General features: G+C 41.1%; 1 protein-coding gene across 4 annotated transcripts; it reads left to right on the top strand.

Moving 5' to 3' along the window:
• Window positions 1–816: 816 nt before the first annotated feature.
• On the top strand, window positions 817–13,497 carry LOC120789665 (microtubule-associated protein futsch-like). 4 transcript variants are annotated; one of them, XM_040126540.1, is made up of 10 exons: window positions 817–888; window positions 1,614–8,766; window positions 8,865–8,967; window positions 9,355–9,436; window positions 9,528–9,636; window positions 9,897–10,028; window positions 10,848–10,937; window positions 11,408–11,551; window positions 11,715–11,899; window positions 11,995–13,497. In XM_040126540.1, exons 2-10 carry the CDS (start codon window positions 1,615–1,617, stop codon window positions 12,161–12,163), a joined length of 8,166 nt encoding a protein of 2,721 aa, XP_039982474.1. In that variant the 5' UTR covers window positions 817–888; window position 1,614; the 3' UTR covers window positions 12,164–13,497. The 4 variants fall into 4 exon arrangements, with proteins under 4 accessions (XP_039982474.1, XP_039982473.1, XP_039982472.1 ...); XM_040126539.1 differs by lacking the exon at window positions 817–888 and adding an exon at window positions 915–1,204; XM_040126538.1 differs by lacking the exon at window positions 817–888 and adding an exon at window positions 1,201–1,315 and having other exon boundaries at window positions 9,531–9,636.
• Window positions 13,498–13,952: the final 455 nt, after the last annotated feature.

Below are 13,952 nucleotides of genomic sequence, written 5' to 3'. Positions count from 1 at the left end.
GAGTATTTTTACTATTGATAATTTTAGGACATTTTAGTGATAATACTTCTGCACTTATATTTAAGTACAGGTTTGCCCTTTGTTTTGCCTGTATATTGTGTATTATCAACTTTTAACTCCAAACTAGGCAGAGGCTTAAGATGAAATCAGAAGAATCAGAATCAGAATCAGCTTTTTCGGCGAAGTATATTTACACACACCGGGACTTTGACTCCAGTTTCTTTGGGCTCTCAGTGTACTTGATTGTTGTTGGTACACAGAGTTCCAATAACAATGTTCAGGAAGATACACATGGGTATACAGCAAAAACAAAGACAAACAATGCTGAAGATAAACAAACATAATGTTCATGCAAGTAGGTGAAAACATTTACACACACACACACACACACACATATATACATATATATACACATATATATATATATATATATACATATATATATACATACATACATATATATATATATATATATATATATATATATGAAAACATGAAGATGAAAACATAAATATATGGCTACTGTGTCAAAAAAATGTACACATACATAAAGGAACAACAAATGGACAACAGATATTGTCAACACAATGTCTATAATATAAGTCAAACAATTTCTGAAAGTTGTAAACCAGAAAATGATCAATTTGTTAAATCTGGCACATTTACATCACATTTATGTCAATTAATGCCTATTGTTTGTCTCTGGGTATCAATTCAAATAAAGCAAAATACTTCAAACAGAATTACAAAAAACTACAATCTCGATTTTTGAGTATGGCTGGAGGGCTTAACGTCACATCCGTCGTTTCCCTCCGGAAGTAGAGTTAATTTTTATTCACAGGGAAAAAAAAAAAAAACAGCTGTTGTTGAAAAAGAAAAACATCAAAAGTGAGTTTCATTGGCGAACGTCGCGCCTTTTTCTTTTCGCTGACGTTAATATCGTGAGGAGTGCCCTGTAAACTGTGGGCTCGGTCTGTGTGGCTGCTGTTTTGGCTGACTTCAACAGCGAGTCTCGTTTCGCTCATTTGTTGCGAGTTGGCTGCTGCTAGCGTTAGCTCCCCTCACTGTGGACTCCTCGGCTAGCACACTAGCCACTCTTAGCTAGTTAACTGACCATTTCTGACTGTCTGCACAGCTCCTGCTGACAGCAGTCTCTGCGGACTGTCAGACAAGCAGTAAGATCCTTTTTGCAGATGGTGGATGAGTGAGTAAATTTAGATCGTACATTGTGTGACTCGCTAGCCACCTACTTTAACTACGATTTGTCACTGTTTATGTCCAACGTTAGCAGCCTTGTTGCCTTTAGGGAAATCAGGTAAATACATTTGGAAAGGGATTATAGGTCATAATAATATAATATTAGTCTGGAATGTACCTATTTTGCATAGGCGAAGATGTTTGATTTTTTTTGATGTGGTTTGAAGGCATGTTGTATATTCAGAAGGGCTTCATCACATTTTATTACTCCACGAGGAAGAGAGAAACTAGAGGAATATGAATCCTAGTCAGTTTTGTTAAATAGTAATTCCAAGATTTAATTGCATGTGTTTTGTTGTTCGGGCTTTATCATGTTTGATGTAATGAATTTATTTTTATCAAATATTTTTTGACAGAATGCCGGCCCCAAAGAGAGGACCAGCTCCTCATGATTCTCAGCCCAAGATGAGGAAGTTGGATGAGGATGGGGAGGCTGTGCCATCCAAAACTGCACCAGCTACCATTAATAGGCCGCTCAAAACAGGAAATACGCAAGAAAAGACAGCCGCCCCACGGACTAAGAAAAAACTGTCTACTTCAGCGGAAGAGGGAAAAAATAAACCAGCCAAGTCATCCAAACAGAGTTCCCCTCCGAAGGAATCCAGCAAAACCATTTCTGACCCACCTGTCAAAAAAGCCAAGCTCCTGAACGCCACAAGTGCCTCCTGCGGAGAAGCTCCCTCACCAAAGGCTAACTCCAAAGCTTCCCTGAAGCGAACAGCCTCCACAGAGTCTGACGATGAGTTGAGTAGCGATGGTGGTAAGATTGACCTCTTTAGAGAGAGGGATGATGGCGACAAGGCCCGCTGCATCAGAAAATATTCAAACCGAGTCAAAGCGAAGCGCATGGCTGAAGAGTCATCTTCTGACCCACAGGAAACAAGCCAAGGGTTATCATCCGCACCTACAGACCTTATACAGATGGACCACAATTATGGTAGATTCTCAGATTTGCCAAATATTCAAAGCATGGGTGAGGCTAATCAGATTGAGAAAAAAGAATCTGCAGAGTCTGTTACTGAACCAGAGAGACAAGAAAAGTCAGATTATGTACCACAAGCGGAGTCAAAGGAAACCACAGTCTCTGTATCAGTTAACGCTAAGGCTAATATAAAATCTGAGTGTGCAGTTGAAGAAAGTAAACATGAGGAATTTAAAAAATTAGAAAGCCAAAAGCTCATAGATGACGAAACACTAACTTTATCTAGAGAAATATTAGACTCCGTCACTGCAACAGCTACAGATACGCCTTGCATTACATCTGAAGCTAAGGAAAATGAAAAGGAGGACGTTGCAGAGTCGACCAAAAGCCAAAAGGATGTAAGTGATAAAACACTAGCATTGTCAGTGGAAACACTATGTTCTGTTTCCGGTGAGGTGAATCCAAGCTGTGAATGTGAAGACCAAGCAGACGAAAAAACAGGCTCAGCTTGCACACCAGAAAGTCAGACAAATGTGAGCAGTGAAACTGAAACAAAAGAGACCCCAGAGTTAGTTTCTGAAGGGATGAAACTGAATGTAAAATGTAAATCTAAAAAAGGTGAGCATGAAATGGAGGGGACGACTGAAGCAGCCAGTGTCTCAGCGGAGCCTAAAGCTGTAGATGTAGGAGATAAAGTATTGTCAGACGAAACAAACTCTGCACCAGAAGAATTCCTGGTAGGAAATGGTAATCCAGAGAGTCAAACAGACCTCAGTGTCAAAATTCAAGTTACTTTTAAGGAGGAATCGAAATCTGTACACATCCCGGACCAGGTGCCAGATAAAATTACCAACTCCTGTGATGGTGTGAACAAAGTTGTTCGAAAGTCCGAAGAAAAGCTTGAAGAAAGTGAAAGAAAAGGATCTGAATTCCATCCGACCCAGTCTGTCGCTGGTCCCGGGTCTTTTGTTGAGGTACAGCTGAGCCATGGCATGACAGACAAGATGACCGACAGCTGTACTGAAATATTGACACCTGATTGTGAAGCAGTTCATGAGCAAAAACAAAGAGGGGTGCTCTCTGAATGTGCCACAGTCCCAGAGGGTCAAATAGACATGGACATGCAGACTAGAATAACATCAGAGGGGATGTCTGACTCAGCATCTAGAGTGGCTGTACAAAACCAGGGGAACCACAAAGTAAATGACCACACTACAGAAATACGTGCTGAAGTTAAAGAAGATGTGAAGGTTGAAAATTCCACAAGTATAGAAAAAGAAAAGCAGACCAACTTTGAGTTTGCCACTGCACCAACTAGTCAAATCAAAATGGATATACAGGCTTCAGCGACATCAGAACAGGAGATTTCGAATCCTGCCTCTACAGTGGAAGCAACAAGCCAGAAAAGCCAAGAGTTCTGTGAACCTATTACAGACATATCTACTGAGTTTAATAAGTATATGGTTGAAAATTCTAAAATTATGGAAATGCAGACTACATTGACATCAGACATTTCTCATCCAACCATTAAAGATGAGAAAGAGCAAAAGAGTGAAGAATTTACTGCAGACATCTCTACAGAGGTTGATGGAGATATTACAATTGAAAATTCTGAAAAAATTGGAAGTGAAGACAATGCAAACTCTGAACGTGCTGGTAGACCCGAGAGTCAAAACAAAATGGTAATGCAAACTGTAACAACGTCTGATCCAGCACCTACACTGGAAGTGAGAAGGCAGGAGAGCCCAGAAGTGAGTGAACCCACCACAGACATACCTGATAAAGTACATGGACATTCAGCTGCAAATTGTCAGAGCACAGAAGATGAAGACAGGGTTGAGGATGAGTGTGTTGCTGCTCCTGAGGAACAAGCAGAAGTGGATATGCAGGCTGCAAGTACATCAGAGGAGCTTTCTGACCTACCATCTGCGGTGGAAATACAGAACCAGACAAGTCAGGAAGTTGGTGAACCAACCACAGACATGTCTGATGAGTTCCATGAGGATCAAAAAATTGAAAATTCTAGGTTTGTGGAAAATGAAAACAAGGTGGATTTTGAACCTGTGGCTGCACCAGAGAGTCAAATTGAAATGGAAACAGCTACATCAGAGATTCCTAACTCAGCCCCTTCAGTGGAAATTCAAAAAACAAGAACTGCAACATCAGAGGAGATATCACAGGCTGTATCACCTACAGTGGAAATGAAAAGCCAGGAAGTCAGTGGACATGCTACAGACATATCTACAGAGGTTCACAACAACCTAATAACTGAAGATTTTCAAAATGTGAAGAATGAAGATACGATGAACTCTGAATATGTGGCTACACCAGAGAATCAAGTCAGATTGGAAATGCAGACTACATCAACTTCTGAGGTTTCTAACCCAGCCTCTTCAGTGGTAAGAGAAAGTCAGAAAAGCCAAAAGGAAGTGGATATGGAGACTTCAGCAATGTCAGAGGAGATTTCTACTGTAGCACCTACAGTAGAAACACAAGGCCAGGCTAACCAGGATGTCAGTGAACATAGTACTGACATATCTACAGAATATGTGACTGTGCCAGAGAATCAAGTCGAAATGGAATCACAGGTTAGGTCAACATCAGAGATTTCTGTTCTAGCACTGAAAGCAGAAATAAAAAGTCAAAAAAGCCAAGAAGTCGCTGAACCTGCAAAAGACGCCTCTGAAAAAGTTCAAGAAGGTCTAACGATTCCTACAAATGAGTGTAATAAAAGTGAAAACAAAGGTAGCACAGGATGTGTCAGTGCTACTGAGAGTCCAATAGAAATGGAAATGCAGACAAGAGCAACACTAGAGATATCTAATCCAACAAGTGCAGTACAGACACAAAATCAGATAGGTCAGGAGGTCAGTGAACTCACTACAGATGCTGAACTTCAAAAAGATGCAATCATTGCTTGGACTGAGAGTAAGGAAAACAAGGAAGAAGTTATCACTGAATGCGTTAGTGCTGCTGAGAATCAAAGAGAAGTGGAAGCGGAAACAACAGTAATACCAGAGGAAATTTCTGATCCAGGATCTATAGTGGAAATACAAAACCAGGGAAGCCAGGAGGCCCATGAACTCAATACAGACAATGATGTTCAAAAAGATCTAGTGACTGCAACTTGTTGGAATAAGGAAAATGAAGACAAAGCTACTGCCCAGTCTATTAATGTTCCAGAGATCCAACCAAATATGGAAACTACTGCAGTGCCTGAATATATTTCTATTCCACCAACTACAGCAGAACAGCAAAACCAGGGGATGGAGGACGTCACTGTACACAATGCAGCCTTATCAAATGCAGTTCAGAAACCTCTTCCTGTTACTAATTTGGAAAACAAAGAAAATGAAAATATGCCTGAGACAGAGCCTAGTCCTGAAGATATCCAAGGAGATATGGAGGTCATAAGTGGATCAATAGAAGTGATGGATTCTGCCTTAGAAGAGGAAACGGGGAAGCCAATGATTAATGAGGCCAAAGAAGAGGCTGCAATCATTTCGCGAGAAAAGGCGGACAAAACAGTCAGTGTTATTGAAGGACAAGGCGAAGGAACTGGAAGCAATGAAGTAATTGTCTTCGTTTGTGGACAGACAGATGACATTGACATTGTAATTCAGGCATCAGAACAGCAGATTAAGGCAGTTAATCAATCAGAGGTTCAGCTTCACGAAAACAAGATAGTGTATGAGCCCATAAGTAGTCCAGAAAGTAATGACGATAGGGAGATGTCTACAGTGTCAGAGAAGCATGATGGTGTGTCTTTAGTGGATATGCAGAACACAGAGACTGAGCAGATAAAAGAAGATGCATCTACTAATGAAGAAAACAAAGAGGTTGATGTCCCACAAGTGGAAAATGAGGAAAACATTAAGGAACAAATCTGTGTATCTGACAGCCAAGCAGCAGTTGAAATTGAAGTACAAAGCATCAGTGTGACAGAAACTCCTCTCCCTGCACAGTTGGAGCAGAGTACCATGAATGTGGATGTGAAACAAGTTTCAGTCAGCTCTAGCGACGATATGAGCATGCCAGATGGCCGGTCAGAAGATGCAACTGAAAAAAGTGAAAGGAATGGCCTTCCAGATTGCGTCAGCGCCACAGAGCTTTCTGAACAGGCGCAGGAGGACGCTGGACCGCAGGAGGTGGCCGACGTCACGGTCACAACAACTACAGCCGGCGCTGAAGCTGAGCTACCAGATAGTACGTCTCAGGAGTATGTGATCCTAGAACCGGTCCCAGAGAATGAAATTCACTTTGACATTGTCACTCAAGCAGCGGCCGAATCGGGTTTGTCTGCCTCGCTTTCAGAGGAGGTGAATCCAGACATTACATTAGTGGGTGAGGTAGAAAATCTTTTAAATGGTTCACAACAAACCGTCTTCCCTGAGGCACAAGTACATGAGGTCAAAGATGCCACATTGACCAGTTCAGGTGAGGATAAGGAGACCAGGCTTAGGACAGACATATCAACTGGGGAAGGTTTTGAAGTTCAAAATTCTGACCGTTGCCAGCAACCATCGTCTGACATGATGGACGTTAATGCCACAGAGATGGATATGGCAAGCTCTCATGTTCAAGGCACAAATGAAGACTGTAATGCTGTTGTAATAAAGAATGCTGAGTGTAGTTTGGATCTACAAGAAGTGCAGATTCTGGAAGATATAGAGATTGGTCGTGAGATTGTAGTAGCAGAGGAAGAGAATGAGGAAGACGGTGACATTACAATAATAGAAAAACCCCAGGAAACACCTGAGGCAGTCCCTCCTAAAAAGGCTGATGAAAAGGTTAATGAGAAAAGTAAGGACGACATCAGTGGGACCAACTTGAAGCAAAACAGCACAGCGGGTGAGAAAACTGAAGATGATAATAAGGGACAGGAGGCAGGAAAACCCAAGAAGCAAGAAATGAATACACAAGCCAGAACCAAAGCTCGCCTGGCAGCTCTGGCTGAGCAAAAGGCTGCAGCGTCTAAGAGAACAGCGAACAGACAGCAGCTGAACCTCTTAGCTCTGTGTCAGGAAATCGCAGAGGACATTGCCACAGACAGCATGCTTTTGAAGAGGATAGAGGAAGAAAAACAGGCAGCGGCGGCGGCAGCAGCAGCAGCAGCAGCAGCAGCAGCAGCAGCAGCAGCAGCCAAGGGGGAGGCCAGCAAGAAGGAAAGTCCACCTGTTAACACGCAGGATTCAGATAATATTAATGTTGCAACTCCCGCTGGACCAGAAGGGTGCTCTGCTTCGGTGACCCCTGCTCCGGAGGCACCTGCAGCCCAGCCCTCGACGGCTGATTTAGCTGAGGCCAAGCCTGCTGCAGAGACTCCAAAGAGACGTTTCTTCATCACTCAGATTTCAGTACCACTGAAAGCCCATGAGAAAAAGAAGCTTACTAGATATCAAAGACTAAGACAGGTTGAACTGCAGAGAGAAAAGATGTCCTGGGCACGTGTCAAGAAACTTAAGTCTGACCAAGCGAATCAGATGTTTTCAGACGTGGACTGGCAAGCACCCCTGTCTGCCACCTCTCCTTTTTCAATGAGTCATGTGACCACAACCGCAGCAAGTCCATCGAAAACATCTCCCCCAAGTCCTGCCACAACTAGCAAACCTGCTACGCCCAAGGCGGAAGTTCCCAAGGCTGAGACTCCTAAGGCCGAACCCATCAAAATAGGAACCACAAAGACAGAAACCTCCACATCTGCACCCACTAAAACAGAAACCTCCAAATCTGAACCCACTAAAACTGAACCTACGAAAACGGAGGCCTCTAAAACTGAACCTCCTAAGACTGAAACCCGAAGAACGACAAGGCAAAGTAAGGCTCAAATTCCTAAAACAGCCCCTGCTCCAGGGGCAGCTCCAAAAGTGACCAGATCAGCAGCCAAGAGGACCCTCCCAGCAGTACCTCCTCCGATGCCCAATGGACTTAATACTCAAAAACCGAAGCCTGATGTTGAGTACAAGCCATACAGACCCCGGCCCAAGTATTCCCCAGATGACTTTGAACTAGATGATGACCCGTTACCAGTAGCTCTGACTAAGCCCAGTCCTCAGTCAAGGCCCACAGCTCAATCTAAACCCGCAGTTCAGTCAAAACCCCCGGTTTCATCACAACTTGCCAACCAGGCAAAACTCAAAGCTCAGACCACATCTGCTGGACAGATCTCAGGTCAGTCAAAGCCCATTGTTGCAGCTACAGCTCAGATAAAGCCTGCTACTTCCACCAACCCACAATCAAAACCTGCTGTTGCAGCAGCCCTCCAGTCAAAGGCCACATCTGCAGCCGCATCTTCATCGAAACCTGTTCCTTCAGCTAAAGCTGTGTTAAAGTCCCCTGTCTTGACGACGCCACAGTCGAATACGGTTTCAGCTCCAGGAGAGCACAAGCCTGCTGCTCCTGCTCCCACCCAGTTAAAGCCTACTGCTAGTGGAAGTGCAGCTCAGTTGAAGCAATATGCTACAACAACATCTCAGCCCGCCGCTTCAACCACATCTGAGACAAAACCTGATGTTTCTAAGACTGGTGCTGTTTTGATGTCTCAGAAAACCCCAAATCCACCATCATCGGAAGAAGGCAAATGCAAGGTATCTCAGAGATAAATTCCGCTATAGTGTGTGTCACAATCAGCAAATCTGAATATACTGAAGATGTCACTTCTCTGTTCTCTCTTCCTTTTACTTAGGATACAGCTGATCCACTTTCATCAACTCCCACCTCTTCCCTTTCCTCTGAAGAGAGCTTGAAAGTGTCTGATGGTAAACAGCATTGTGAACAAATCCCAACGGGTATGCATTTATTTGCAGGTGGCATGATTTATTTAAACTTCTCATGTTGTTGTTGCATTTCTAAATGCAGTACTGATTCTGTCCTCAAGATATCTTTTACTGAACAATTTTATACATTTTATATTATTTGTACTGTTATCACTGGATTATGAAATCTGAGTAAAAAAAAACAGCAGCATGCTGCGTCTGTAAAACGTAATTTAAATTGAATATAATACAATATAAATGTTGATATTACCGAGAAGAATATGGAATCTATATTGTGTCACAGTTGCTACTTACTACACAACAACATGACACTGAAAGAATATTAGTGTAAAGCGTATTTTTTTAAAAACTGCCCCCCCCCCCCAAAAAAATTGTACCAATCTAACCTTTTTCTTACAGTCACGGATGTTGATCTGTCTTCAGAGAATAAGACAAAAACAGACAAGACAGCTGAGAAAACATCGGAAAAGCCTTGTCAGGAGTAAGAAGTTTCTCTCAAATCATTTGAGATGTTTTTTTTTTTCTAGTAGCAACTGGAACTTGAAGTAATCGGGTATGTTTTTGTATCACAGCAGAGCAGCGAGCCCACAAGATGGTGGGACTCCTCTCTCTGATGCTTGTCTGCAAAGAGAAGTCAAGAAACTAAAGGAGGCTGACAAAGATGGCACCCAAACTATTATTGTAAGTGGATTGATAAATTTCTTACATCATTTAAAATTTTGGCACTCAAGTGCAGCCTGAATCCTAAAGCCTAATCAGTATTTGTCTGTTAACTCACAAATTGCTCAGCTAGAGGTCACCAGTTACATAAATATAGAAAATACAGGTTAAGATCATGTAAACTATTTGATATCCCTTGGAATAGTGGAATATATTCTTGCATATATTTGAAGGGTGTATGTAGATGCAAGGAGGGATCCGTTTTGTCTTTTGTCTCGTAGGATGCAGGACAGAAGCATTTTGGAGCAGTGGCCTGCAGTGTGTGTGGGATGCTCTACTCTGCTGCCAACCCTGAGGATGAATCTCAACATTTGCTTTTCCACAATCAGTTCATCAGCGCTGTCAAATATGTGGTGAGGGCAAGTTTCTGTAAATTACGTGTATACCATTTGTCTTGCCCACTGGCCCACAGAATTCACCCATCAGGGCTAAGCACCAGCATAGCCACATTCTTTTTTTTTTTTAAATACACTGAAAGAACATTCATACCATGTTTCAATTAGTTTATTTGAGCTTTAGAGTGCGTAGACATTGTTCAGTTATGTTCATTTGGACACATGAGAACATATACTTTGATGGTAACCAAATGACTAAGAGCGCCGGGCTACTGTCTGGTATATTAAGGGTGAAAAGTTGGTGTGAACCAGTAACAGGAAGCAAACCTAACCGTCTTGCAGAAGAGCAGGTGGAGTTCAATATTGGAGCATATTTTCCAACAGGTTGGTCCTGACTCCCCACCATCATAAAAGGTCCAAAGCTCCGTATTAAGTTGAAATTCCTAATGTTTATTACAAGTAATGTTCACTTGCAAAATTCTGTAATTTTACCAGTATTAGGTGAAATGATCCTGTTGAGAAAATAGAGTTGTTGCCGCAGCATGTAAATGAATATAGCACAGAAATGATAACCAATAATAAACAGCAAGAAAAGTGTTAAATATGACTGAAGATAACAATGTTGTAACATATAAATATGTATAAATTAAATACCAGGTGAACAAACTGAGACAAAGATAAAATATATGAAATACATTTGCAGCATTAAGTATATGTATGAAGTAATATTTAAAAAAAGTATCAGGTGGTTACTGTATATAGCATATAAAGATGTGAATGCCTCAGCACAGCAATAAAAATATTGCAATTTAATACTGTCTCTCATGCATTTTTAAGGGATGGAAAAAAGAGAGGATTCTGGGAGAGTATCCTGACGGCAAGATCATTCTTGTCCTGCCAGATGATCCCAAATATGCTCTGAAGAAGGTATGTTCACAGAAACTGGCCTTTTTTATGGCTGTCACTGTTCTGGCCGGCCTTGCTAAGGCAGTTGTGTGCATTTCAATAGAAAAATGTCTTTTGTGTCTTTTATCTAATGTGATTGCTATCTTCCCTTGGATAAAGTATAATCGTTAAACCAACGTGAACTTATTATTTTCAGTCTGAAATAAACTATATGGCATAAGGATATAGAGGGCACCATATCTTATGTAGTATCACAATACAGGAAAATACAATGATACATAATATATTACAAGAATTATGAATCAGGATTTTTTTTTTTAGACAGCTAACATGATTGTTTAAATATATAGTGTAACACACACACACACAGTGTGTGACATCATTCTAATGACAAGGAGTCATAAACTGGCAGAAATAGTTAAAATTTCTTCATCAGTCAGCCACCACCAGCATATTATTCCTTCATTAAACAGCAACTGTTTGTTCCTCAGGTTGAGGAGATCAGGGAGATGGTGGACAATGACCTCGGCTTCCAGCAGGTGGAGACCAAGTGTCCCTCTCAGACCAAAACCTTCCTCTTCATCTCCAATGACAAGAAAGTGGCCGGATGCCTAATCGCAGAGCACATACAAGAGGTGAGACAGCGGCCTACTGATATCACGTGAATCATGTGCTTGTGTTCGCACAGATGAGTCTTTATGATGTAAAAAAAAAACACATCTAAAATGAACAGACTTAGATATTAGTTTAGCTTTAATACTGAGCCTTGTCCATGTATGTGTGAATGATTTCTCACAGGGGTACCGGGTGATTGAGGAGCCCATACCGGAGGGTTCAGAGGGAGAGAAGGTGATGTTTGAACGTCAGAGAGCTTGGTGTTGTTCCACCACGCCAGAGCCAGCGATCTGTGGTATCAGCCGCATCTGGGTTGTCAACATGATGAGACGCCAGGGCATCGCCTCCCGCATGCTCGAGTGCCTCAGGTCAGTGTGTCTACAAACTGCCCAGATTTGAAATTATACCACCTGGGAACAAGGTAAACGTAATTAATGCTTCCTGTTTTGGGTTTTCTGCACAGGAACAACTTCATATACGGTTCATACCTGAGCAAAGATGAGATTGCTTTCTCTGACCCCACCCCTGATGGAAAACTGTTTGCTACACATTATTTTGGCACCTCCCAGTTTTTGGTTTATAACTTTGTGAGTGGAACAGGCTCATCCAACCCCAAAACTGACACAGTATGACAGTCTTCAGGAAAGGTAACGATGGATTTAACCGAGATGCTCACTGACTAACAGGACCTGCCCTCACTAAACTGTGTCTGACAGACACACAAAAAAAATGTAAATTACTCTTTAGAGGATACTCATTGGTTTAAATCTCAGGATGAAAACAACAAGGTGTTGTTGAAAAATATTATTTTCTCCCTTTAATCCCTCCCTGCATAGTATTTTGAAAAAAAGAGTATTTTTCTTTATACATTTTTAAGCAAACAATTGGTTTTATCAGAAGTATAGAGTTTACATGCATGAATTGACAGCAATAGACAACAAAGACCATTTCATTTGTTTTTTTGTTTTTTTTCATCCCTGAGAAGCAAAAGATCAATTGACTGCATTAAATAAATGGTTAATTTAGAGTTTGTCTTCATTCTGTTGTGATGTTTTTGACACCTGTGTCATGGAGTGAACTATGTGTACATCAAGGGTTTTTTTCATGTTCATCTCTTGACAGTTAACAGTGATGCTGCCATTGTCTCAACTTGTGTTTAAACATCTGCAATGCTTAATGGGTGACAACTGCACAATGGACATTGAGCAGTTATGGTTGACTCAGTCCCCTCGATTTCACTCTCATGTTTTCTGACATTTCAACAACATTTCGGACTAATCGTCTAAACCAGGTGATTTTTATCGGCGGGACTCGTTTCAACAATCTGATTGAAGCGATGTTGGTTAGAACTGTAGCTTGGGCATTAATTGTGTGTTCATTTTTCTTAGATCACCTCACCTGAACTGTTTAGTTTTCCAAGCTGAGCCATATACTGTACACCATTTAGCAGGGCATTGTAGCTATACTGTATGAGTGATGTCTTTTAATTTCATCAAGGCCGTCTGTTGCTTTGTTTGTGCCTGAATGAATATTGTGTGACTTACGATGTTGATTTGTTTTCTTTTTTGCCACATGTTCCTCTAAGCAGCATTTGGCATTTTATGGAGTTAGTGTAGAGTATCATCTTCCTATTCCTTAGTAACAGCAAATTAAAATGTGTATCAAATTATCATGTAGATTTATGCATACTATAATAACATTTATAATAGAAGATGGCCAACATTTTAAGGCTCAGGTGCTAAATGGTATTTGAGTGATGGTAAATGTCATCCAGGGTTCAGCCTTTATGATTGCAAACAGGAATATTTGCTCAGTGATCAACATGAGTGGTTAAGACGAACTTCTGCCTCTCTAAACACACAGATTTACAATATCATTGTAATCCATCCCTTATTTTCTTCCCTCTTGTTTAAGCAGTTGCTTTTAGACAGATATGTCGTGTAAGAAAAAGAAATTTGATTTATACGAAGCTGTTATGTAAATATTTATTTAAATAATAAACAATTTAAAACGTTGTTGTGCGTTTGTTTCTTGGAAGAAACTATAGGTGAGTGTGTGACTGTGTACTCTTTTACCTTATCACTAAAGATAAACTTACTATAGACCAATGCCATCTAGTGGGCATTGTTGCAGTAAACATTTGTGTGTCAGTGATAAATACAGGATTTTACCATGCATTACTCTGTTGGCTCATCATCATCAAAATGTAACGCTGGCAGAATTAATCATTATCTCCATAATTTTACAAATAATACTACCAAATATAGATTGCAGTTATTAATGGCATATATACATATTTGAGATAAGTGTAAATTGTGGGAATCGTCTGATTGTCGTGTTTTCTCTTTGTAGTTGCAGATGTAAACACTCCCCTCTTAGTGCATTCCTCGACACTCCTGTCACAACACGGGCCAGCTCGAT

The sequence above is a fragment of the Xiphias gladius genome, chromosome 5 (assembly GCF_016859285.1).
Source record: "Xiphias gladius isolate SHS-SW01 ecotype Sanya breed wild chromosome 5, ASM1685928v1, whole genome shotgun sequence".
In the NCBI taxonomy this organism is placed as follows: domain Eukaryota; kingdom Metazoa; phylum Chordata; class Actinopteri; order Istiophoriformes; family Xiphiidae; genus Xiphias; species Xiphias gladius.
This window is presented reverse-complemented; position numbering and strand designations above follow the sequence as displayed.

Bases quoted from the DNA above. Each gene is read 5' to 3' on its own strand.
- LOC120789665 (XM_040126537.1), top strand. From the start codon at position 1,275: ATGTCCAACGTTAGCAGCCTTGTTGCCTTTAGGGAAATCAG. The intron at 1,316-1,613 runs GTAAATACATTT...ATTTTTTGACAG, and splicing joins GTTGCCTTTAGGGAAATCAG to AATGCCGGCCCCAAAGAGAG. The intron at 8,767-8,864 runs GTATCTCAGAGA...CCTTTTACTTAG, and splicing joins CGGAAGAAGGCAAATGCAAG to GATACAGCTGATCCACTTTC.